Source organism: Schistocerca nitens, chromosome 6 (genome assembly GCF_023898315.1).
Source record: "Schistocerca nitens isolate TAMUIC-IGC-003100 chromosome 6, iqSchNite1.1, whole genome shotgun sequence".
NCBI classification, from domain to species: Eukaryota; Metazoa; Arthropoda; class Insecta; order Orthoptera; family Acrididae; genus Schistocerca; species Schistocerca nitens.
Genome location: NC_064619.1, coordinates 704,190,379 through 704,218,111, shown reverse-complemented (window position 1 = coordinate 704,218,111; position 27,733 = coordinate 704,190,379). Strand labels below are relative to the sequence as shown.

At 41.4% G+C, this 27,733-nt stretch overlaps 1 protein-coding gene across 1 annotated transcript in view; it reads left to right on the top strand.

Moving 5' to 3' along the window:
• The window catches only part of LOC126263581 (uncharacterized), a 130,990-nt gene that overhangs the window by 30,770 nt on the left and 72,487 nt on the right, over positions 1-27,733 (top strand). The window contains exon 4 of the mRNA XM_049960673.1: positions 17,003-17,197. Within this exon, the coding sequence (XP_049816630.1) occupies positions 17,003-17,197 (195 nt within the window). The remainder of the gene's footprint in view (positions 1-17,002; positions 17,198-27,733) is intronic.

Genomic DNA, 27,733 nt, shown 5'->3' with positions numbered 1-27,733 from the left:
TGAGGTTTTCTCTTAAGTTTTCAGTTACATCAGGAGATGAGTCTGGTGAGTGATAGAATGATTGAATTATCATTTTGTGCTCACCTCTGATACTGAGTGTTCCCAAACCAGTCTCAAGTGCAGCTTCAATTTCTATCGTGGTGGATTTCAGTTTCTTGTCTACCACAACAAATACACCACCTCCATTTCCCATGTGTGTATCTTTTTGATGTACTCTCAAAATTTCCCCAAATATCTCATTGCTGTCAATTTCAGGTTTCAACCAGCTCTCGTACCTAGTAGTATTTGAGCTTCACTGCTTTTCAGGAGCGCTACAAATTCTGGCACATTTTGTTGCTGATGCTTCTTCAGTTTACGATTAGGATTTTATACTCTCATTTGTGGGAGGCATTTCTTTCGGTCTTACACTGATATTTCTGGGTTTCCTACAGCTATCGTTACCTGGTTAGGATGGAAGGTTGTTTGATCTAAACCCTTGTGTATACCCCATTCACACTCAGCTACTTGAGTAGCAGCCTCTGATGTGTAGTGCGATCCGACTCATTTAAGGGGTCTCAACAATTGTCAACCCTATGGAGCAAGTCCAGGAAGCCGCAGCCCAGCTTGCCATAGAACCTTCAAAGTATCTGGTCCAGTCCTTCCAGTCAACTCGGAACCAAAGGGCCGCGTTCAGTTTTGCGGATAATGTTACAAATTTGAACTTTTTGAAACTCCATGCGCAAAGCTAGCTTTCTCAACCTTCTCTGCCAATCGCTGGAAAGACCTAGGAATGACCTCGGAGCCCAGGCGACAGGCATTATTTTTCCCAACATGCCCCATGATCTGCAGTTGATTGAACCCTACTCCCTGAATGGCTGCTGGAATGGCCTCTTCAACATGCTGAACGAGGCCCCCAGGCATACACACTGAGTGGGTCTTGTGTCCTTTCCTGTCCCTTGCTGCCATTTCCATAAGGGGTACCACCATTCGCTGTACGATTGAAGTGCTGATGGTTAATAGACCATATAATGAAATAATAAGCAACAAGTTGCATAAAAGAAATTTAATTTCTTTACCCATTTCGGGCACTTATTGCCCTTCTTCAGAAAGTTGTACATATAGCATAATTTGCGAGTGTCAACAATAAAGTGCATACACCATTATTACAGTGGATTCAGTATTGTATTACTTATTGTTCATGTATATTTGTTGGGACCATGACATTTTTCTGCATGCACATTATTGTTGATACTTGCAAATACTGTGATACTTCTGAAGAAAGACACTAAGTACCCAAAACTGGTAAAGAAATTAAATTTCTTCTACGCAACTGGTTGCTTAATATTTCATTACTTACAACTACAGTTGCCGAGGATGGATATAATTCTAAGATTGATAGGCCCCTAATCTTTTGCGTTTTCCTCCTCTTGACACAGGACAAAACAGCTTTTCCCAAAACAGGTGAAGGTGAGTCCCAATGGTTCAGCTTCAGTGAAAGACACACCTCAGACTTGTTGGTTAGGATGATTGGTACAACATCTTGAGTCCTCCCTGGTCCCTGTTCACCAAGCACAAGATACATAGATCTACCATTGACTCACTACTCAGGCATGTGGTTGAATAATGACAGATCCCGTACTTTCTGCAGAGGAGACAGGATCCACAGGTGAGGATAGTATTTTGAGGTACCTCTTGTACGCGACTCTTGTGAGATGTTTTTCTTATGTTTTAAGTGATCGATATATTGTGAGATCTCAAGTCTTTACTCTTTCCCTGTAAAAAGTTACCTTCCTGTCCAAATTCTTCAGTTACCATCTTGTTTTCTCTAGATGTCATGGACTTTCTATGCAGTACCACATATTTGACTGCTAACTACTTTTCCGATTGCAGAGGGGCGACGACTACAAAAGAAGTAGTACATTTAAACAATTCACTAAAAAATCACAAAACATTGTTTCCATGATTCTTCTATATTCAATTAAGTTCTTAACTCACGACAACTGATAATTAACGTAGCTTCTAAAACAACATATCCATACATGAAGCTTCAGTGCTTGGCCAAAACCATAAGTTTGTCCTAAACTCAAGATAGCATGGCATAGAGTCTATATTACAACATCTATTTTTCTTTAGTGCTTGACCATTGTTGTCAGGACCCTATCTTCTTTTGAGTCCACCATTCCCGCAAAGCACAACTGAAAAGTGAAAGTGACCGCTCACTGACCAGTCCAACGTGCCAATCATTTGACAGCAGTTAGGGTGATTTCCTCTTCACCAACTCTGAGATCCTCCAAAACAGTGACACTGCATGACACCTCTGTCTGGCAGACCTCCGTTTCACCATTCTCCACCATGGGAGTCAGCTGACCAAACCAGGGAGGTTACTGGTACCTCTGAAGAAATAATGGGACAAGATCCTCCAGTCCCAAACCCTGTAGTAGTATGCAGCTGAAATCTGATGCTTGGCATCCACCAAAGTAATTGCCCTGTAGAAGAGCAATATTTCCTATCATCTAATATGGCTGTTCACCAATGGAATCTTTCTCCTACTTCGTAACTGCAATGCCCACCATTCCATTTGGGGCTCTCTGAGAACCTGCCTGAGACACACTCTCGTGGCAGATATTCTCAACCAGCTTACTTTCATTTCTCTCAGCACTGGTGAAACCACATTTATTTCAGACTCTAAACACGTTGTCTCACACCTGACTCTGTCATTGTGTAATGCACAGCTTGGCCACAGTTTACAGTGGTCCATCCTCTCAGACCTATACTTGAGTGACCATTTTCTGGTAGCTCGTGTCCCACCTGTGTGCAAGACCAACTAGCAGCTTCCTAAAGCTTGATGGTGGCTCTACTCTTTACTGTCAACCTTCAACAAACAACATTTCCACAGCAGCTATGATCAGGCAGAGTACCTTACGAATGTTATTCTTACCGCTGCAGAATGTTCCATCCCCCGAACCTCTTCCCAACAGTGATGTGTCCCTGTTCCCTGGTCGACTGAGAAATGCCGCAACACAGTTTGTGTGTATAGACTTCCTCTCCATGTCTTTGAATATCATCCCACAAAGGAGAACTGTATTAGTCATAAACAGTTGTGCACAGAATGTTGTCGCATTATCAGAGATAGCAAAAAAGCTAGTTGAATTTCTCTTACTAATTATTTCAGTAGTTTTATTCTCTTCTGTTGTTTGGGGTAACCTACATTGGATTTCTGGAAACAAGGTACATCTCCTGATTCCTGGCCTGACTGTAGCGAACAATGTCACTGTGGATCCTATTGATATTTACAACACCTTGGATCTATACTTTGCAGAGATCTCCAGCCCCACCCATTACCATCCCACTTTCCTACCTCAGAAACAAGCGGAGGAGGCTTGGGAGATATCCGTCCTCTCTCAGAATCACAAATGCTACAATACTGTTTTACTATGAGTGTGTTCGAACATGCTCTCACGTTATCACGATCCTCCACTCGAGGATCAGACAATACTTATATTCAGATGTTGCAGCATCTATCTCTTGGTAGCAAGCACTTTCTCCTTCATATGTATGATCGCATCTGGATAGACAGCGCGTTTCCGAGATGTTGGAATGAAGTCACTGTAATCCCCATACCCAAGCCTGGTAAGGACAAACATCTTCCATACAGATATCATCCAATTTCCCTCACCAGAAGTGTCTGGAAGGTATGGTGGCTTGAGTCGTAGACTTTTCTAACAAATGCCCAATGTGGATTTTGTAAGAACCGCTCTGCAGTTGATCATCCCATCACCCTGTCAACCCATACTATGAACAATTTTCAGTGGAAATGTCAGTCCGTAGCTGTGTTTTTTGATTTGGAGAAGGCTTATGATACCCGCTGGAGGCCAAGCATCCTCTGTACAATGGACACGTGGGGCTTTTGAGGCCGCCTGCCCCACTTTGTGTGGGAGTTTTTAAAATACCATGTTTTCAAGGTATTATGTGTGGGTTCACTTTGTCGAACACCTTTATTCAGGAGAACCGGGTGCCTCAGGGCTCCATGTTGAGCATAGTTCTATTTGGCATAGTAATTAACCCTGTCGTGGACTATCTCCTGCCAAGTATCTCAGACTCTCTTTTTATCGATGCCTTTGTGATCTACTGCAACTCTCAATGGACCTATTTACTTGACCAATAACTTCAGCGATGTCTTGATTGTCTTTACTTATGGTGCATTGACAAAGGCTTCTACTTTTACAGTGAAAAAACTGTCTGTCTGAATTTCTGGTGGCGTAAGGAGTTTCTTCCACTGCCTTAAAATGTCGGTTCTGTTGCTCTTCCATTTGTCAAAACCACAAACTTCATGGGGCTCAGGGTCGAGAGGAAACTCTGTTTGGCCTCCCACATATCTTATCTGGCAGCACACTACACCTGATCTCTAAATATCCAATGTGTTTTAAATGGTGCTGCATGGGGAGCAGATGGGAAAATCCTCTTCCACTTATACCACTCCCTTGTATGATCAAAAATGGACTATGGGTGTCTCATTTACTCATCTGCACAACCGTCTATTTTCCGCCATCTCAACACAGTCCACCATTGAGTCATATGTCTGGCCACTAGAACTTTCTACACTAGCTAGGTTATGAGTCTCTATGCAGATGTTGCCAAACTACTGGTGTCATACTGGCATGAAGCTATCCGCAGCAGATGTGCATGCTGTCTATCCTCTGTGCCAAACCACCCATCCTGTGCGTCCCTTTTTTAATGACTTCCTTGACTGCCAGTACGGGCTAAGTGCAACTTCTTTGTTGCCTCCAGGAGTTAACTTTCGTATACTGCTTCGGAAGCTTAAACATTATGTTACTTGCCATGTTCCTGATGGGTGAGAGCCCTTCGCCGTCTTGGCTTCATACAGAGGTCCGCATTCATCTTAGTTCCCTTCCCCCAAGGACACCACTCTAGATTCAACCTATCATTGTAAGCTTCTTGAACTTTGCACACAACTTGGAGGCAGTATCTTCGTCTACACTGATGACTCTTAAGGCCGGCCATGGAGTTCGATGCGCCTTTGTCATTGGCAACAAAAAATTTAAATACTGGTTTCTTGATTTTTACTGCAGAGCTATCTATCCTCTTATCAGGTCACCCAGTACATACGATGACACAGGCTTCTCAATTGTGTATTATCTTCTGATTCACTTAGTGCCCTCCAGAACCTCTGTGTGCTATATACATACCACCCCTTAGTCCAGCAAATCCAAGCTGCCACTCGCCAACGTGACGTTCACGTGGGTCACTGGTCACGTAAATTGTTTGGGAATGAAGCTGCTGATGCTGCTGATGCTGCTGCCAAGACATGCTGCTGCCAAGGCTGAAGTCTGACTGCCTAGGCCTTTTAGCTATTCTGTCCCTTCAGGTGATCTCTGTGTTGCCACATGTAGGAACATGGTGTCACTTTGGCATGAACACTGGTCTTCTGTATATTGGAACAAACTGCAGAAAATTAAACACCTCCCAGTGGCTTGGACAACTTCCTCTCTCCCCTTTTGTCATGAGGAGATACTTGTAGCTAGGCTGCGTATTGGGCACTGTCGTTTCAGTCACTGTCATTTGTTAATTGGAGACCCCACACCACACTGTGGTTATTGCAACCAACCATTGACAGATCACCATTTTCTGACCACTACCGATTTTATAACCGTTTATGTTTTAATGTATGTTTGCCATCTGAAGTATCAGATATTTTAGCAGGTACAGCACAAGCTCTAGATTGTGTTTTACTTTTTTATTTGTCGTAGTAATATGGCGAAAGAAATTTAATTTTCAACCATTTGCGCAACTTCCTCAAAAGGTATTTGATCATTTTTAGCTATCCCTCTTCTCCAGTCGATTAGGCTCAAAGTATTCTCATCTTCAAATTCGTTAGGTAATTGACTATTTTAAGTTATGACCTGGGAATTTGCCACCTCAGCTGTTTTGTGCCCTAAAGCAATAGCAAACAACCGGTTCAACTGTAACCGTCTCCTGAGCCCATTCATAAAATTGTATCCATTGATCTGGGATGTCATCACTAAGCTATTCATACCAGCCTTGGAAAGTACACACACACTTAACATTTCTTCAAAATACATAGCACACTGTTAGCATTTACATCACTCTCACATGACCCTTGTCATGAAGATTTGTTTGGTAAACTCTGAAACAGTTCTAACTCAAAACACGTCAGAACACTGTTGCAGAAGCAACGAAAAAAGCATGCCAAATTCAGAAGAATGCAAAATCCTCAACACTGGCTAAGTTTCACAGAAGTTTGAAATTTATGTGGGCGTCAATGTGAGATGATTTTTATAGCTTCCACAATGAAACATTGTCTCAAAATATGGTATAAAAACCAAAGAGATTTTGGTAGTATGTAAAGTACACCAGTGGCAAAAAACAGTCAATACCATCACTGCACGATAGCGATGGAAATGTTACCGATGATGGTGTCACTAAAGTGGAGTTACTAAATGCAGTTTTCCGTAATTCCTTCACAAAAGAAGAAGAAGTAAATATTCCAGAATTCGAAACCAGAACAGCTGTAAGCATGAGTGACATAAAAGTACATACCTTAGGTGTTGCGAAACAACTTAAGAAAGGCAAGTCTTCCGGTCCAGATGGTATACCAATCAGGTTCCTTTCAGAGTATGCAGATACAATAGCGCCTTTCTTAGCAATCATATACAACTGCTCACTTGACGAAAGGTCTGTTCCTAAAGACTGGAAAGTAGCACAGGTCACACCAATATTCAAGAAAGGAAATAGGATTAACCTATTGAATTACAGACCCATATCACTGACCTTAATTTGGAGTAGGATTTTGGATCATATACTGTACTTGAACATTATGAATCACCTTGAAGAAAATGACTTATTGATACATAATCAACATGGATTCAGAAAATATCGTTCTTGTGCAACACAGCTAGCTCTTTGTTCCCATGAAGTAATGAGTGCTGTTGACAAGAGATCTCAGATCGATTCCATATTCCTAGATTTCCAGAAGGCTTTTGATACCGTTCCTCACAAATGACTATTAATCAAATTGTGTGCATATGGAGTATTGTCTCAGATATGTGACTGGATTCGTGATTTCCTCTCGGAGAGGTCACAGTTCGTAGTGATAGATGGTAAATCATTGTGTGGAACAGAAGTGATATCTGGCATTCCGCAAGGCAGTGTCAGAGGCCTCTGCTGTTCCTGATTTACATAAATGATCTAAGTGATAATCTGAGCAGCCCTCTTATATTGTTTGCAGATGACACTGTAATTTACCGTCTAGTAAAATCATCAGACGATCAATTCCAATTACAAAATGATCTAGATAGAATTTCTGTATGGTGCAAAAAGCGGCAATTGGCACTACACAAAGAAAAGTGCGAGGTCATCCACATGGGTATTAAAAGAAATCTGATAAATTTTGGGTATAGATAAATCGGACAAATCTAAGGGCTGTCAGTTCGACTAAATACCTAGGAATTACAATTACAAGCCACTTAAATTCGAAAGACCACATAGATAATATTGTGAGGAAGGCGAAACAAAGATTGCACTTTGTTGACAGAACACTTAGAAGATGCGACAAACCCTCTAAAGAGACAGCCTACAATACACTTGTCCATCCTCTGCTGGAATATTGCTGCATGGTACGGGATCCTTACCAGCTAGGATTGACGGAGGACATCGAAAAATTGCAAAGAAGGGCAGCTCATTTCGTGTTATCGCACAATAGGGGTGAGAGTGTCAGTGATATGATACGCGAGTTGGGATGGCAGTCACCTAAACAAAGGCGGGTTTCTTTGCGGCGAGATCTATTTACGAAATTTCAATCACCAACTTTCTCCTCCGAATGCGAAAATATTTTGTTGACACCCACCTACTTAGGGAGAAATGGTCATCGCAATAAAATAAGAGAAAGCAGAGCTCGGATGGAAAGATGTAAGTGTTCCTTTTTCCCATGCACCATTCGAGAGTGGAATGGTAGAGAAGTAGTCTGAAAATGGTTCAATGAACCCTCTGTCAGGTATTTAAGTGTGAATTGCAGAGTAACCATGTAGATGTAGATGTGAACTAAGAATTTGTTACCTGTAGCTGTGTGATGTTGTCCAGTTGGCCTTTATTCACATCACACAGCGTTCGATGAAACTCGAATTTGTCTTGTAGAGGTGAAATTACTAACCTTGATGGTGAATCAGTCCTATACTCACTTCTCCACTGTCTGAGACACAGCAACATTCTCAAACTAAGAGTACCAGTAAACCTGCTTGCACTCTTGAAGCTCAAATGCGTGCCTGCCTTGTCAATATTAGTTTCAGTGCACTAACTGGATTGCACAACTAGACAGACAATTCTGGTACCATCTGTTGAAGAAACATAGTATTACTTTGTCTTAGAAATTGAACCATGTAGGTGGGAAAATAAATTTTCTGTGAAAGTTCAAAGTATGTGTGCAATTTTCTGACACCTTTTATATTCATAAAGGATGATTGGACTCCATTGTCCGTAGTTTTCTTTTTCCACATCTGTGATATGGTTTCTGATGGCAACCCAAAGCAAGGACCAGCTACGTAGAATTCTTTTTTCCTCATTTGTATCAGTTTATTTGCTTTGTACCAAAACACTTTCAGTGGTTTGCTACCCTGTTATCTTTCCTCTTGTGTTTTTTTTTCCATTTGCTGTGTGTTTCTTTATTTTTACCGTATGTTTGGGTAATTGCTTGTCCCCTTCCCTCTCTTCTGTTGTGTTTCTCTGTGCTATATAATATCAAGTTATTTTACAGTTCTGTGTTGTCTGCCTTTCTTACTGTATTTTTTCGCCGGTATTGGATATAATGTTACTCACATACTTAATATTCCTTCTGCTATATACAAGGGTAGTTTGAAAAGTTCTTGGAATGGAATAGAAAAAAGTACTTACATCGCTGAAACTTTTTTTATTTTTCAATGTAGTCTCCTTGTAGATTAATGCACTTGGTCAAATGATGTTCCGGTGCCTTGATCCCACCTCGAAAATGAGTTTCCTCCAGGCCTGCAAAATAGTTACCAGCTCTGGCTCTCAATTCTTCATTTGAAGTGAATCTTCATCCACCAAGAAAAATTTTCAGTTTTGGGTAGAGATGGAAGTCAGACAGAGCCATTTCAGGTGAATAAGGCAGGTGTGGCAACAATTCATATCTTAGTTCGTGTAATTTTGTCATGACGATGGCACGTGTGCGTGCGTGCGTCAAGAGTCATGGCACCCATCTTGCAGATAATTTTTTCATTTCTAATTCTTCAGTTAAAATTTGATACACCCTTTCAGATGACACCTGGCAAGTGTGAGCAATTTCACCCACTTTCAATCAGCCATCCTCCATGACCATTTTGTGCATTTTTGCAATGATTTCAGGAGTAGTGACGCATCTTGGCTGATCATTGTGTGGATCATCATCTAAGCTCTCCCGACCAAATTTAAATTCGTTCGTCTACTTGGCAACAGTTGATTATGAAGGAGCAGAGAACCCCCCCCCCCCCCCTCCCAGTGTGTTCTGGAAATCGGCTTGAGTGTCCTTTTCTTTCATACCTTTCTTTACGAAGTACTTAATCAATGCTCAAATCTTGATTTCCCCCCCCCCCCCTCTTTGCAAATCGCTATGTGGGTACAACAGCAGAGCCATGTCACCGCCGCAGCTCTCTTCCAAGAGCACTGATGTGGCACGTGTTTTCTAGCAACTGTCCAGTGAATATCATGTGAACAACTCGTGCTATTGCTGACCTCTCATGGTGATTCCGAGAACTTTTCAAACCACCCTTGTATGTATGTATGTATGTATGTATGCTTGGTAGTACTAGAAAATGCACAATGTTAGTGTGTTCTTAATGAACCTTGAGTCCCAGGGAGAGGCTAGTGAGTGCCATCAATTGCATAACATCTCAAACTGGCTGCAAATTTTAAGGTACTGTTGGGCACAGCACAGCAATGGCATGTTTTACGGAGCAAGTAGTGGGCACATTTTTCTTTGAATTAGGAAGCTACACCTTTCTTGTAGAAAACATTTTGTGTGTTAAAATTATTTCTGTGCTACTAATAAAAAGCATTTCTTTTACGGGGTGCGTATTTTTGGAAATGTAAAAAGAGTTAATGACAACTTGCTTTTATTTAATCTGTATATCTTCATCTATTTTAACCTATGCCAGGCCAAGTGGTCCGCTTCATATTTTTTCTCTGTTTCATACTGACTTCCTCATTACTTTTGCATTCGCTTCACCATACTGTCTTTGAAGAGTTGGATATTTGGTTCATTGGTGAAATACACTATATTATGGTGTCATTATTGAGTGTACACATGAACATTTACAGGGTTTATTGGATTGAGGGAGACGAGATGGAAAGAGGCTTCTGTGATGCTTCGTAGTATCTTTTAAATGGATTTGCTAATTGCCTGGTTTCCGTGTCTACCTGTAGGTCCTTATCATTTGGTAATGTATTTTGTATGTGGAATGTTTCCTGAAGAGTGAGATATTGCCTGTATTCATTTACTCTGATTATTTTATGTGTTTTTCTGTTCTCGGTAGTCAATTACATTGCTATGTGATGTCATCTAACAATTGTAAACAGTTCTTTTATTTGCAGTTCCATGATGTTTTACTTAGTCTTCTGTCAAAACATTAATCACAGCACATTTGAACAATAATGAATTGTGCAGTATTGAAATGGATACACCCAGGACTTGTGAAATATATAGTATCAAATATGGAAAACTGGATTGTAGTGTACAGACAAATAGTTTCCAGTGATTGCCTATGTTGTTGGTATTACAGACATGGATGGAGAAGTCTTATTTACCATGTTTTTTCAGATTAAAATAATATTGCTTTAATTAGTCAGAGCTTATCTATAGACATAGGGAAGCCAACTCTCCTAGGGGAGTAAACCCTAAAAAGTCCAGGTCCTCCAAGTTGGGGGTTGGGTGTGAGGATAACAACCCCACCCCGGAAAAAGTGCTGTTGCGGATACTATAAACATGCCTCAGAATGGAAAGGATTGCTCGTTGACGACCCGGCAAGAAAAATGGTTAAAGAGAAGGAACATGGATATTCAGATAGCCACCTGGAACATGAGGACACTCAAGAGACCTGGCAGGCTACAAGAAATTGGGATTGAACTAGATAAGTAATAACTGAAAAAGCAGCAATACAAGAAACTAGATGGAAAGGACAAGGAATGATAGTGTCGGGGGAACATTTAATGATGTATAGCGGTGGAGATAGTCCTTTATGGCACTGGTTTCCTTCTGCATAGGCCTGTAAAGGCTAATGTAATTGGTTTTATGGCAATAAGTGACAGAATGTGTTCTTTAAGGATAAGGACAAAATTTTTTAATGTTACAATAATGAATGTCTACACCCCTACAGAGGAGGCAGATGAAGATGCAAAGGATATATTTATGCTAAATTCGAAGAAGTAGGTAAAATTGAAAGGCATTATGTGAAAATAATACTTGGAGACCTAAATGCAAAAATATGGAAAGAAGAGGTACATAGAAGTATAATAGGAAAGGAAAGCCTACACGACGACAGTAATGATAATGGGCTCAGACTGATAGACTTCGCCAGTGGGAAGAACATGATAATAAAAAGCATCTATCACCCAACGAAAGATATTAAGAAATGTTACATGGGTATCACCAGATGGAAACACAAGAAACCAAATAGATCACGTGCTCATAGACAAAAGGCATGCATGAGATATTATGGAAGTTAGCAGCTGCAGAGGGAGACACAGACCCCTAATTAGTATGAATTAGATATAGGCAGAAGATAGATTTGGTAAGAAACCAAAGGAATAAGATAAGAATGAAACATAATATACAAAGACTCCAAACCAAGGAAATATAGGAAGAAACTAGGAGAGATATTGGAAGCAGGGAGAAACACAGGGAATGAAGATAATGTAGAAACTAAACGGGAATTGTTGAAAACTGTCATTAACGTAGCTGCAGAAGAGATACTGTGGAGAGAGCAACACAGAAGGGTGGTAAAGTGGTTTGACGAGGAATGCATAATGGCAATACACGAGAGAAACGAAGCAAGATGTAGAATGTTGCAAAGGAACACGAGGTTAGCGGCAGAAAAGAGGAAAAGAGCGGATAAGCTTTGTAGGGTAAAGAAGAGAGAGCATGAAAGGAGCAGGATAGAACAGCTGGACGAAATGGGAGACTAATAAAGAGTTCAGAAGGTTCTATGAAAGAACAAGAGATTTGAAGAAAGGTTTCCAGCCTCGAGCAGTGTTCTATAAGGATAAGGACGGAAATCTAATTGGAAATCAAAGCAAAGTCCTAGAAAGGTGGCAAAAGTATTTTACTGAACTGCTTAATGGTAAAGAATGGGATAAAGAAGAAGGAATCATGATTGAGAATGAAAGAGAACAGGACTCTGAATTGGAATCAGATGTAGAGGATTGGGAAGAGGAAGTAGTACCAGAGCTAGAGGAAGTGAAGAGCCTAAAAAATAATAAAGCAGCAGGAGAAAGCAGCTTAGGGGCCGAATTATTAAAATATGGGGGAAAGAAAATGGAGGAGGCAGTCCATGAATTGAATTGATAAAGGAAATATGGATAAAGGAGGTAATGCCTAAGGATTGGAACATGGGAATTATTTGCCCATTGACAAGGTGACAACTCAGAATGTAGCAATTATTGTGGAATCACTCTCTTGGACGTAACGTATAAGATATTTAGTAAAATTTTAGCCCCCAGATTTGAAGGGATGATAGAAGGGATATTGGGAGACTATCAGGCTGGATTTAGGAGGAACAGATCCACAATGGATCAGATATTTTTATTAAGACAAGTGCTAGAGAAGTTTTATGAGTATGACAAGCAACTACATCAGTTGTACATTGATTTTAAGCATGCGTACGACAGCCTACACAGGAAGAAAATTATACAGAGCATGAAAGAATTTAGAATCCCACTAAAACTGGTCAATTTAACAGAAATGACAATGAAAGCAACAGTGTGTAAAGTAAGAATAGAGCAAGAACTGTCTGGTGAATTCAAAGTACAGAGAGGGCTACGACAGGGATATGTGATCTCTACAATGCTATTTAATTTAGTTTTAGGAAAGGTGATGTGGCAAATGCTGATAAACCCAGGAGGAACAATACTTAATCGACAAGTTCAAGTGGTAGCATATGCGGATGATGTAGCATTAATGGCAAGGAATGTAAGGGCACTAAAGGATACGTTAGAGGAAGCAGCAAGAGAAGTAGGTTTAGAAGTAAATATAAACAAAACAAGGTATATGGTGATGGGGGAGCCCAATATAAATGGAAAAAAGAATTCAATAGTAATGAATGGGAAAGAATATGAAAGAGTGAAAACATTTAAATATTTAGGTTCTGTAATAATGGAGAACAATAAAGTAGCAGTAGAAATTCAAGAAAGGATAGCCAGTGGAAATCGTTGCTATTTTGCCTTGCAGAATGTATTTAATTCCAGGAATGTTAGTAGGAATACAAAAATCGAAATATACATGACCATATTAAGACCTATAGTAATATATGGATCAGAAGGCTGGGTATTAACATTAAAGGAGGAGAACTGGTTATTGAGATGGGAAAGATAAGATACTGGGAAGGATTTTTGGAGCAGTGAGAGAGGAAGATGGCTGGAGAGTAAAGACAAATGTAGAACTACAAATACTTTTTGGACTGATGGATATTGTTGTTAAAATTAAGCAGGGAAGAATAAGATGGGCAGGACATGTACAGAAAATGCCAGAAACTCGGAGTGTCAAGAAAGTTTTCATGGGAAAACCTGATGGGAGAAGGAGAAGAGGTAGACCCAGGAAAAGGCGGCTGGACGATACGGAAGAAGATCTAAAGGCAATGGAATAAGAAATTGGAGAAGGAAGGCGATGGACAGAGAAGAATGGAGGCAGGTGATACAGGAGACCAAGGTTCTTCAAGGACTGTAGTGCCAACCAAGAAGAAGTCAGAGCTAATTACTCATTGTAAATTGAGAGAGTATGAGCTACACTGTGTAATTTTCCACATTCTGTTACTGTGTTCGGTGCATTCCACCCACAGATTGTAGGGAAACTTGTCAGCTGCTCTGTTGGCAGACTTTCTTCATCGTAAACCGTATTTTGTTGTGCCAACACCTCAGGGTTGATAATTTGAACTCTATTGTTAGGCCACAACAGCCTTTTCTGGTTCCTGACTTCAGTCTTTGACACTAATAACTAGCTACCCACGACTTACCAAAATGCCTTCCACTACAGTTATGGCTCAGCAACTAAATCATATTTGTAGGTGAGTTATTTATTTATATGGTTTGGTTACTTAACTATTGTGCTAAGGCACACGAACAGCATTACATATTCCTAAAGCAGTTGTACAACACTATTTAAATGTTACATAGCGTTCAGTTAGCAACCACTAATCCAGTGTATGGTGATTTCATTTGTCTACAAAATTGTAGCTAAACAGGCTACTTCTGATGGTTATTCCTTTCTGTTTGTTCTTCTCCATGGCTGTAGAGGCTGTATGTTGTTGGTACACATGCTGACAGATGACTTCTCAGTAGCCCTATGATGCTGGTATACATACTGACAGATGGCCTCTCAGTAATCCAGCTGAGAGTTAATTGCTCTTCCATACTGCCAGTAGACAGCACTACTTGCCCTCTTAACCTATACGTATATGAAACAATTTAGAGATGGAAATTAACTGACATATAAAACTTCTAAGAAATAAACAAATTAGATTGTGTAAATGGTATGTTCTTAGCACTTTCAAACAGTGAACCCCCATAACCTAAAAGCCCAAACAGCTGACTAACATTTGATTTTGTTTCTGGTTGTGGTGATAACTTCACCTCGTGTCACCAGTGAAGAGTCTTGTGTGCAGCAGAATGTCCTTTAATGAAAATGTTGCAGCATTTATAGACACTATTTAGCCTGTGTAGCCTCTTATTTTCGGTATTATGATGCAGCATCCACTGATAAGATTTTCCTCGCACAAAGCTGTTCATGTCAAGTCTTCAAAAATTTGTGGTTTATGAATATGAAGTGTCCTATTTTTATTTTACTATTCCTCTAACTTTAGTGCTATTAATTCTCAGGATATGTTTAATTTATTCATACACTGAATGACTTAATACAGACACTTGGCATTACTTCATTATTTACGCTATTAGCTGTCTGTGTTCCGATTCATCTCATACAGCATAAAAACATTTGAAAAGTCTTCAAATGCTTATACAGTTTTTTGTTTCTGTTGTTATTTACTGCCACTTTAACTGATGAAATGTGATGCCTCCCACCACAAGTTTTTTTCCATATTTTTGTTATGGCCCACATTATTCACCACCTGACTTGAGAAAATAAGCACAGAATAGCTATTGATTGCTACAGTCTTGTGTATCTTATGTCAGAATGATTACCAGTCTGTGTGGAACAAAATGTACTATCATACCTGAAATTATTACATTGCTTCCTTAGCTGTATTGGCCAGTTAAAGAATTACCATCCTCACACCAGCTGCTCGTATTTATGGCATTGTTGTCATTTAAGGTAATTAAGGTTATTGATAGCTCATGTAGTCCAGTTTTTGCAACCCTGTGTTACTCTTCTTTCACTAATTTTGAGTTCAGGCCCGTTGTGTCTTTCAGTATGTTTCAACACATTTTTCTTAAAGTTCCATGCATACTTTAATGTTTAATCTATTCAGATGTGCCAGTGTGGTTATTCTCTTCTGCCAAATGTTGCAAAGCTTCATAGTTAGGTATCCAGCTTCCGGCTTTAAGCAGAACATAGATCAGGCTTTGCCAACTGGTGAGGCAGTGTTTTACTGTGCAGTATAATATGTGAATTATGTAAATTTTTAATAAGACACATTTTAGTTTCTAACATGAGCAGTAATAATAATCAGTTGGCAGATGGTCTGTATAGTGACTTCTAGAAACCTCCCAATGCTCCACAGCTCACACTCGGCATAACAAATAAGCAAAGAAGTAAATATGGTTCTTTCACAGTTTGTATTTTTCTGTATGTTTATGTTGATAACACACTCAGTTTTGAACATTAGACTGGAATGTAAATGTCATTGGAAAGTGGACTTACAAATAGTTCACTGCATTTGTCTTTAATTCTAGTTGACCAATTTTGTGATTGATCATGGAGTTCAAATGTTCAACTACAAAATGCAGTAGTTTCCATAAATATGAACACTAGTTTGTATGAAATTCCAATTCTGTAGTTGTTACATCATTTCCTTACCCTCCTTTGTCAATTGCCAGTCTTCCTATATGTGACGAATATTTTGTGATTTAACACTACCACTTTTGTATAATCGACATTGTAATTATCCCAACAATGATGCAAGTATTCTCCTATTCCCAGTTTAAAGTGTGGCTCATTAAGTGGTACTAATATAGAATAAAATCCATAATATTACATCAGTGGAAATTGCACTTTTGTGGTTTAAGATGCCACCCATACATAAAGTTTATTACTCTGTAGATCATTTGATGTCAGAGTTTTTTTCTTCTCCAAACAGAAAATGTTGAAATTTTTCCCTCCTGGTACCGTGTAGCCTATTGCCCATCAATTAAACACACTTTCTTGAAATCAACAAAATTAAAGGTATATAAATCAATGAAATAATGTCAACTGAAAACGAAAATGATATACAATAAAAATGTTCTTAAAAATGTTCTTGTGACTTCTGACTACACAGTGTATGCTTAGAAATTGGTGCTTCTGTATCTGATATTACAAATTTCATATTAATCTCAACAGAAGATATCAGATAAATAACATTCTAACAATTGTTGAAACAATTAGCATAAGCTTATTATTTCTGTTTTAAATGTTAAATATTTCCGTAATAAGCCAAATCAGTTTCTCACCTGATTGCATGGACAATCTGAGAAAATAGCTTTTTTTCATCTGATGTCAGATCTAACTACACTCTTATAAGATAGGTTCTAGAGCAATGTGCCTCACAGAAATTTTTCTTTCTTGTTTCAGATTTCATCCGTTGCTTGCCTTGCCTGCCTGTGTTCTTCGGGTACAGTGAAAGTGGGACTCTTTATGCTTCCCTTAATTGGCCGGCTTCGCCTTATGATGTTTGTGACAGTGTTCAGTCTTCTAGTGACGTGTTTGTTTATTTTCCTGGACATATCACATATTGTGTATTTCTTTCCATTTAACTGGGGAAAAGTGGTGAGTAAGGGCTCATTGTAAATGTGATACATCTTTTCATCCCCAGTTTCTAGATATTTATCCATCAGTGAAAGCATCTTATGTAGTGTTTGTAATTGCATTTGCTTAATTTGTTTTGAACCATATAGATTTTGTTGAGAACATTGATTTTCATTTCTGTTTTTGTTATTTTGCACTTCTACACTTTAATTGCTCTTACTTTTGTATTTTTTTAAATGGAAATAAATGTTTTTAAATATATATTCCAATTTTATTTAATGTCTGGAATTATATTCCATTTATGTTCATGCAACTTGTTAGAAAAAATAGTTGCACTGTGAAATGTAGTATTGTGAAATGACTATGCATTACACTATAGTAGAGTTACCACCTATTTCTGTTCCTGCTCCTTCTCCTCTTTCTGTAACCCAAGTTTATTACAAAGTTTTTGTTGAAGACAAGCTACTTTACACCTTCTGCACTTCTAGGGCTATATGTTGTGAGTTTAAATGTAAATTGCATGTTTTAGTAAAAATGCCTCATTTCATTTTGAATGTCTTGTAGTATGTTGTGCTTTGATTTTGTTTATGTACATCCAAGTTATAACTGAAAAATAAGTTTTTGAAGCCATATATAAATACAGTTTTTATTAAAGTGACTAAGTCTGTTACTAAATTTTTGTTCACTTTTTGTACATCTGTGTGCATGGTAATAGATTTCTGGGAGTGAATAAATTTTTTGACTTAGGTTTTGCAGTCTAGTTTAAACTTGTGCCAGTGCTTTTACCTCCCTGTCTTTATTCCTGTGAAATGAGTGCATGTTACTGCTGCTGCACATTGCCGTATTATTGTTATTAGCTCTTGTGACCATTGGTTATGGAACCTCTCAAGTGCAATTAATCACAGTTTGATTTACAAATAAATTAGAACATTAAAAATACAAGGATTGTATAGTAAAAATTATTTATCTCGTTTTATGAAATTCCTGTATACCTCCATATGACATTGATCGTACTGATCACAGTACTATTTTTCAGTTTTCATAGACAAGTCTCAAAATAAGGCATTTCTGAGAGGTATTTCAGAAGGGTTTGAGAACTTTCCCTTTTACCCCTCTTAGAACTTTTCTTCAACCTGGGGATAATACTCAGGATGAGGTGAATTGTACTACAAAGATAAAAGAATTATCATTATTTTTGTTGGAAGAACACACACACACACACACACACACACACACACACACACACACAGAGAGAGAGAGAGAGAGAGAGAGAGAGAGAGAGAGAGAGGAGGAGGAGGGGGGGGGGGGTGGCAGAGAGAGTGAGTGTGTGTGTTAGTTTTGGAGGTGACACTGAAAGCTGTCTTACCTTGAGCTGCTTAAGGAATGCAAAATGTTGAAAAGAAAATCAAAATACGAGGGTGGTTTGAAAAGTTCCCAGAATGGAATAGAAAAAAAGTACTTACGTAACTGAACTTTTATTATTTTTCAACGTAGTCTCCTTATAGATTAATGCACTTGGTCCAACGATGTTCCAGTGCCTTGATCCCAGTTTGAAAACGAGTTTCCTTCAGGCCTGCAAAATAGTAATCAACTCTGGCTATCAATTCTTCATTTGAAGTGAATCTTCGTCCACCAAGAAAAATTTTCAGTTTTGGGAAGAGATGGAGGTTTGACGGAGCCATATCAGGTGAATAAGGTGGGTGTGGCAACAATTCATACCTTAGTTCATGTAATTTTGCAGTGGTGAAGGCACGTGTGCGGTCGTGCATCAAGAGTCGTGGCACCCATCTTGCAGATATTATTTTCATTTTTAATTCTTCAGTTAAAATTTGATACACCCTTTCAGATGACATCTGGCAAGCATGAGCAATTTCACACAATTCCCCCCCCCCTCTCACACCCCCTCCCCCTGGGGCTCACTGTTCTTTCATGAGTTCGTGCGTGGCGCACATTGAGCCCCGAGCTATTGCAGCTCATTCTTCATTCCCTAGCTGTGTTTCTTTCTCCCTACCCCTCCCTCCCTATCCCTACTCCTTTCCCATTGCCACCTCCTACCCCTCTCTGTGTTCTGATGTATGTTGACCTGGCTATTCGCCTGGTTTCCTGTATTGGTTGCAATTTTGTGCCTTTTGCCTGTTTATTCACCCTATTGGCGTTCCGTCCCCACTTGATATTTGACCTCCACTTCAAAATTTTCTGTTTTTAGTGTGAGCCATATAGGGAAGAACTACTTCCCTAGCATCTACGGTGTGGATTCCTCCCCCCCCCCCCCTCCCTTCCCCTCTCCATTCCCCACTGTAGCCCCTTTCCACCCTGCTGGGTCACCAGCACATGTAGCCAGTCCGTGTGCTGGGGCTGTTATGTGCCCATATGGCTGAGCCAATTCACAACACAGGGATCACACTACTGATATCTGAGCTGTTCCTTCCCCATGTGTGTCAAGGAGTGGTTGCTTGTCTTCTGGGATCATTGGAACTCCGGCAATGGCCGCCATGCCAGACGGCCCTTGCTGTGGTCAGAGTGGGTGGATGCTTGGTGCATGAAGCATATCAAGCTGCAAAAATCTGACTGTTCTCACATGGCCGTCTCTTGGAATGGTGAAGGGTCCATAAATGTTGCCTCGTATGACCTGGCTACCCCATGGGAGGAGGGCCAGGCTCACCATCTTGGGCTGAAACCCTTTCCCCATTACATTGTCTGTACTAGGGATTGATGGGGACACTTTCACCGCCACAAAGTCGTTGTTTTTTGTGGAAAATATCTAGGACAAGTTTGGTGAAGTGGAGTCTATTAGTAAGATGTGGTCAGGCTCCCTGTTGATCAAAGCTGCTTCTGCCACCCAATCCACAGCTCTTCATGCCTGTGATCGTCTTGGCAACGTCCCAGTGTCTATCACTCCTCACCAATCTCTGGATATGGTCCAGGGCGTCATTTTTCGTAGGGACCTGCAAACTGATGAGGAACTCCGGGCTAATCTGGAGTGGCGTGGCATTCATTTTGTTGAACATGTGCAGAAGGGTTGCAAAGACAACCGCACCGATACTAGTGCGCCTTTATTCCGGCTTTCGAGGTGGATACCCTCAGAGATGGTCAAGGTTATGTGCTACAGATGTGACATGAAGCTGTACATACCTCCACTTACGCGGTGCTTTCGTTGCTTGCATTTTGGGCATATGTCTTCTCGCTGTATGGCAGACCCTTTGTGTGGCGACTGTGGCCACCCAGTCCATGAGGGAAGCCCTTGGGTTCCGCCGCCTGTGTGTGTAAACTGTGCTGACCATCACTCATCTTGCTCGCTGGATGGCCCGGCTTACAAGATAAGAAATAAAGATACTAGAATAAAAGTCCCTGGATCGCCTGTCTTGTGCTGAGGTGTGGCATAAGTATAAGAGACTCCATCCGGTGTCACTGTCTTCAACTTTTGCCTTTGTTATTTCCTTTCCTCCTCCTCCCTCGTCCTTACCCCAGCCCTGCCCCACTCTCCCCTCCACCTACCCTGCAGTTCCCACTACCTCCCATCAGGGGGTCACTCCCCCTCATCGGCAGAAGTAGTGCCCCCCTTCTTCGGCATCTGCTGGTGATAAGGCTCTCTCCCAGGAACCCTCTCCCTGGTATCTCTCAGGCCAGAAGACTCGCACCACCATTCAGTCACTAGGTGCACCATCTGTGCGCCCCAAGGTCGCCTGCTCTCTTTCGGTCCCCGATCTTGCAGATGCTTGTACTCCCCCTGTGTTACGCCCCCCTCCACCTCAGAAAGAGAAGAAGAACAAACATAAATCCCCGGCAGTGCCAACTACCCTCTCGCAACTTGAGTCTGACATCCTATTTATGAATGTCACCCCATCCTTGTCGGTGACAACTACTGACAAAGTGACCTGACCACCTCCTTGGTCATCCAGTTGTACCGCAACAAATACTATTATCATCTAATGGAAATGCAACGTCTTCTCTCCTCTTATTCTGTGTTATGTCTTGTTCTCCAAGAAACATATTTCCGTGATGACCACTCTCCAACTTTCTATGGTTATTGGGCATTCTGTCGAAACCGTGCTGGCCCTGGGATCGCATCTGGTGGGTTTGCTCTTTGGTTCGCTTTGATGTCATTAGTGACTGGATCCCCCTACATACCATCTTGGAAGTGATAGCGGTTAGTGCGCAAACGACTCCGGCAATCACCCTTTGCAATGTCTACCTCGCTCCAGGTCAGCTACTTGATTATGATGCACTGTCTACCTTAATCCAGCAACTCCTGACCCTGTTTCTCCTCCTTAGTAGGGATTTCAATGCCCTTCATCCACTGTGGGGGAGCGTCACTTCAATGGGTCAGGGTATCGTAATCGAACAACTTATCACGGACTTCTATTTGTATCTCCTCGACGATGGTTGCCCTACCCACTTCAGTGCCGCTCATGGCACCTTCTCTGCTATCGATCTCATGACCTCCACCCCTGTCTTTGTGCCTTCCCTACATTGGTCATCCCATGATGACCTTTGTGACAGTGACCACTTCCCAGTGACATTATCGTTCCCCTGCTGCCTCAAGGCAGACAGGTCCCCTCGTTGGGCATTCCGCAGGGCCAATTGGCCTTTATACATGCCCGCTGTCCACTTTGACACATCCCTCTCGAATTCCATTGATGTAGCCATGCAAGGCATCTCTGCCACTCTTCTCCATGCTGCTGGCACTGCTGTCCCCCTATCCCCCTCATCATCGGCCGGTACCATGGTGGACCAAGGACATTGCAGTCGCTGTCCAGGACCACCAACAGGCGCTGGAGCAATTTAAGCGACACCCCTCCCAGACCAACCTCCTCACTTTTAAGTATCTCCGAGCTAAGGCTTGTTACCTTATTAAGCGGAGTAAAAAGGAATGCTGGGAGTGCTATGTTTCCTCCCTGGGGACGTATGCCTCTTTATTGCAGGTTTGGTCAAAACTCTGTAGCGTTCTGGGCCGCCAGCAACAGTCAACTGTCCAGGGTCTGAACCTCCAAGGAGCTTTGTGCACTGATCCATTGGTCCTCGGGGAACACCTTGTGACACACTTTGTGATGGCATTGTTGTCCGCTTCCTACCCTCCTACCTTTCTCCAGCAGAAACACAGAATTGAACAGACCCCATCCATTTCATCCCACACCACGTTTAGCCCTATAATGCACCTTTCACTGAATGGGAATTGGTGCAGGCTCTTAGCTCTTCACAAGAGACAGCCACAGGGCCAGATTCCATTCTCAGTCAGATGATTCAACACTTGGACATTCCCCAGAGGCAACAGCTCCTCAGGGTCTTCAATCACATTTGGCTCACCGGTGCTTTTATGTCACAATGGCAGGACAGTATAGTTATCCCCGACCTTAAGCCCGAGAAAACTCGATGACTCTAGACAGCTATTGCCCCATTAGCCTTACGAATGTGCTTTGTGAAATGCTGGAAAGGATGGTCAACTCCAGATTATGTTGGGTACTCGAATCTCTGGGCCTTTTGTCACCGTATCAGTGTGGTTTCTGGGCGGGTGATCTCCAACTGATCATTTACTCTGATTGGAATCAGCCATCTGACAGACTTTTTACTCACTGCCGGCACGTTGTTGCAGTTTTCTTTGACCTACATAAGGCATATGACATGGCTAGGCGCCATCACATTTTAGTTACCCTCCATGACTGGGGCTTCCATGGTCCCTTTCCGATTTTTATCCGCGAGTTTTTATCTTACCGGCTCTTCTAGGTTCCAGTTGGCACTTCACTCAGCTCCCCTCAGATTGAGAAGAATGGTATCCCACAGGGTTCTGTACTAAGTGTCACACTCTTCCTTAAAAAAAAAAGAAAAAAAAATGCCATAAATGGGCTTGTGACCTCTGTTGGGCCTCTGGTTACCCTGGTGTTGTACGTTGATGATTTTTGCATCTGGTGCAGCTCCCACTTGGTGGTGTCAGCTGAGTGAGCTCCAAGGCACCATCCGACGGGCCTCTGCATGGGCCACCATGAATGGCTTCCAGTTTTTCCCCTCCAAAATGCGGGTTATGCATTTTTGTCATCGATCCACAGTACACCCTGATCCAGAACTTTATTTAGGCAACCAGCACCTCGATGTTGTAGCACAGTCCCATTTCTTGGGCCTTATTTTTGATAACAAGCTGACATGGCTACCCCACATTCTCCACCTAAAGACTACATTCATGCAGAAGCTTAATGCTCTTTGCCTCCTGGCTCACACATCTTGGGGTGTAGACCGTTCCACTCTTCTCCATCTTTACCTTGCTCTGGTATTGTCCAGACTCGATTGTGGGAGTCCGGTTTATGGCTTAGCAGCTCCTTCCACTTTGGAACTCTGTGACACTGACCATCATTGTGGGGTGCATCTTGTTGATAGTCTCCTCACAGAAGCAGGGATTCCCCCTCTACACATCAGACAGAGCCAACTCCTTGTTTCTTACTCAGTCGCCATTCGCCAATTCTGTGACCACCATCCTGTGTACCCTGTGCTCTTCGCCAATGAGGGACATCTCCCTCCTAACACGCACCCCTAGGTGGGATTGCCAGTTCTACCTTCTGCCGGAATCTCCATCTGCACTCACTGGACTGCACCCTGTATCTTTCCTCCCATAACCCCCCCCCTCCCCCTCCCCCCTCCCGGATGGTGACTAGACGATGGATGGATTAGGACCGATCTCTTCCAGGGTCCTAAAGGTCTCTGTTGCTCCTATGGTTTACCAGCATCTTCTATGTGCCATCCTTGCAGAGTTCCAGGGTGCCACCATCTTTTACACTGATGGTTCTAAGACTACTGATGAGGTAGGATACGCTTTCATGTCTCCTACTGGCTTTGAGCACCATTTGTTGTCAGGGTCATGTAGTGTATTTACAGCAGAGCTTCTAGACATACACAGGCCCCTCCTTTCTGCCTTTGTTTCTCAGGCCTCCCTCCATAGTGTTTTAATTTGTTCCGACTCCATGAGCAGCCTGCGGACTATTCATTGATGCTACTCTCGTGTCGCCTTGATCTCTGCCATCCATGCACTCTCTGCCCTTGAGAGTGCCACAGGTTCAGTCGTCTTTCTCTGGGTCCCAAGTCATGTGGGAATCCCAGAGAATGGATTGGCTGACCGTTTGGCTAGAGAAGCAGATACTGCCCATTTCCTTTCACGATTCCAGCTGCAGCTAAGCAGATCTACGTCAAATCTTTCTTTGCCCAACAGTGGAATGCCATCTGGAGTGTTAACTGCTCATAGTAATAAACTCCGCACAATCAAGGAGTCTACTGCAGTTAGAGGCACTTCTTTCTGTCCCTCACAGAAGGAGTCCACTGTTTTATGCCGTTTATGCATTGGCGATACCCGGCTCACCCATTGTTTCTCCCTACATAACGACCCACCCCCACAATTTGGTTGTGGCACCAGTCTGATAATATCTCACATATTGGTGGCATGTCCCCTTCTTTCAACCCTTCGTGCTAAGTATAGTTTTCCTGCTTCCTTAAATTTCATATTGGCAGATGATCTACAGATGGCTGACCTGGTCCTTGGTTTCCTCTGTGAAAGTGGTTTTTATTTCCAGATATGTTGTTGTTGTTGTTGTTGTTGTTGTTGTTGGTGGTGGTGGTGGTCTTCAGTCCTGAGACTGGTTTGATGCAGCTCTCCATGCTACTCTATCCTGTGCAAGCCACTTCATCTCCCAGTACCTAATGCAACCTACATCCTTCTGAATCTGCTTAGTGTATTCATCTCTTGGTCTCCCTCTATGATTTTTACCCTGCACGCTGCCCTCCAATACTAAGTTGGTGATCCCTTGATGCCTCAGAACGTCCTACCAACCGATCTCTTCTTCTAGTCAAGTTGGGCCACAAACTCCTCTTCTCCCCAATTCTATTCAATACCTCCTCATTAGTTGTGTGATCTACCCATCTAATATTCAACATTCTTCTGTAGCACTACATTTCGAAAGCTTCTATTCTCTTCTTGTCCAAACTATTTATCGTCCATGTTTCACTTCCATACATGGCTACACTTCATACAAATACTTTCAGAAACGACTTCCTGACACTTAAATCTGTACTCGATGTTAACTAATTTCTCTTCTTCGGAAACGCTTTCCTTCCCATTGCCAGTCTACATTTTATATCCAATCTACTTCGACCATCATCAGTTATTTTGCTCCCCAAATAGCAAAACTCTTTTACTACTTTAAGTGTCTCATTTCCTAATCTAATTCCCTTAACATCACCCGACTTAATTCAACTACATTCCATTATCCTCGTTCTGCTTTTGTTGATGTTCATCTTATATCCTGCTTTCAAGACACTGTCCATTCCGTTCAACTGCTCTTCCAAGTCCTTTGCTGTCTCTGACAATTACAATGTCATCATTGAACTTCAAAGTTTTTATTTCTTCTCCATGGATTTTCATTCCTATTATGAATTTTTCTTTTGTTTCCGTTACTGCTTGCTCAATATACAGATTGAATAACATCGAGGAGAGGCTACAACCCTGTCTCACTCCCTTACCAACCACTGCTTCCCTTTCATGCCCCTTGACTCTTATAACTACCATCTGGTTTCTGTACAAATTATAAATAGTCTTTTGCTCCCTGTATTTTACCCCTGCCACCTTCATAATTTGAAATAGAGTATTCCAGTCAACATTGTCAAAAGCTTTCTCCAAGTCTACAAATGCTAGAAACATAGATTTGCCTTCCCTTAATCTATTTTCTAAGATAAGTCATAGGGTCAGTATTGCCTCACGTGTTGCAACATTTCTACAGAATCCAAACTGATCTTCCCCAAGGTTGGCTTCTACCAGTTTTCCATTTGTCTGTAAAGAATTTGTGTTAGTATTTTGCAGCCGTGACTTATTAAACTGATAGTTCGGTAATTTTCACATCTGTCAACACCTGCTTTCTTTGCGACTGGAATTATATTCTTCTTGAAGTCTGATGGTGTTTCGCTTGTCTCATACATCTTGCTCATCCCATGGTAGAGTTTTGTCAGGACTGGCTCTCCCAAGGCTGTCAGTAGTTCTAATGGAATGTTGTCCACTCCCGGGGCCTTGTTTCGACTTAGGTCTTTCAGTGCTCTGTCAAACTCTTCACGCAATATCATATCCCCAATTTCATCTTCATCTACCTCCTCTTCCATTTCCATAATATTGTCCTCAAGTACATCGTCCTTGTATAGACCTATATACTCTTTCCACCTTTCTGCTTTCCCTTCTTTGCTTAGAACTGGGTTTCCATCTGAGCTCTTGATATTCTTACAAGTGGTTCGTAGTGAGATAAGCCGCTACCTCCTTACATTTGTCCTCTAGCCATCCCTGCTTCACCATTTTGCACTTCCTGTCGATCTCATTTTTGAGACGTTTGTATTGGTTTTTGCCTGATTCATTTACTGCAGTTTTATATTTTCTCCTTTCATCGATTAAATTCAATATTTCTTCTGTTACCCAAGGACTTCTATTAGCTCTCGTCTTTTTACCTGCTTGATCCTCTACTGCCTTCACTACTTCATCCCTCAAAGCTACCCATTCTTCTTCTATTGTATTTCTTTCCCCCATTCCTGTCAATTGTTCCTTTATGCTCTCCCTGAAACTCTGTACAACCTCTGGTTCTTTCAGTTTATCCAGGTCCCATCTCCTTAAATTTCCACCTTTTTGCAGTTTCTACAGTTTTAATCTGCAGTTCATAACCAATAGTTTATGGTCAGAGTCCACATCTGCCCCTGGAAATATCTTACAATTTAAAACCTGGTTCCTAAAGCTCTGTCTTACCAAAAGCTCTGTCTTACCATTATATAACCTATCTGATACCTTCTAGTATCTCCAGGCTTCTTCCATGAATACAAGTTAAGTTATGCTCTGTGCAAAATTCTACCAGGCGGCTTCCTGTTTCATTCCTTACCCCCATTCCATATTCACCTACTACGTTTCCTTCTCTTCCTTTTCCTACTATCGAATTCCAGTCACCATTGACTATTAAATTTTCGTCTCCCTTCACTATCTGAATAATTTCTTTTATCTGATCATACATTTCATCAATTTCTTCGTCATCTGCAGAGTTAGTTGGCATATAAACTTGTACTACTGTAGTAGGCGTGGGCTTCATATCTATCTCGGCCACAATAATGCATTCACTATGCTGTTTGTAGTAGCTTACCCACACCCCTATTTTTTTTATTCATTATTAAACCTACTCCTGCATTACTCCTATTTGATTTTGTATTTATAACCTGACCAAAAGTCTTGTTCTTCCTGCCACTGAACTTCACTAATTCCCACTATATCTAACTTTAACGTATCCATTTCCCTTTTTAAATTTTCTAACCTACCTGCCCAATTAAGGGATCTGACATTCAACACTCCGATCCGTAAAACGCCAGTTTTCTTTCTCCTGATAACAACGTCCTCTTGAGTAGTCCCAGATATAAGGTTCGCGATTTAGTCTTGGAGTAGGGGCGGGTTGGTTGTGGTTGGGACTCCTTTTGCAGTCTTCACGGTCTGTGACCCCATGACTGCCCCCCTTTTTTTCCAGTTTTTAGATTTGGTCTCACATTTTATGTTTTTACTGTGTGTGT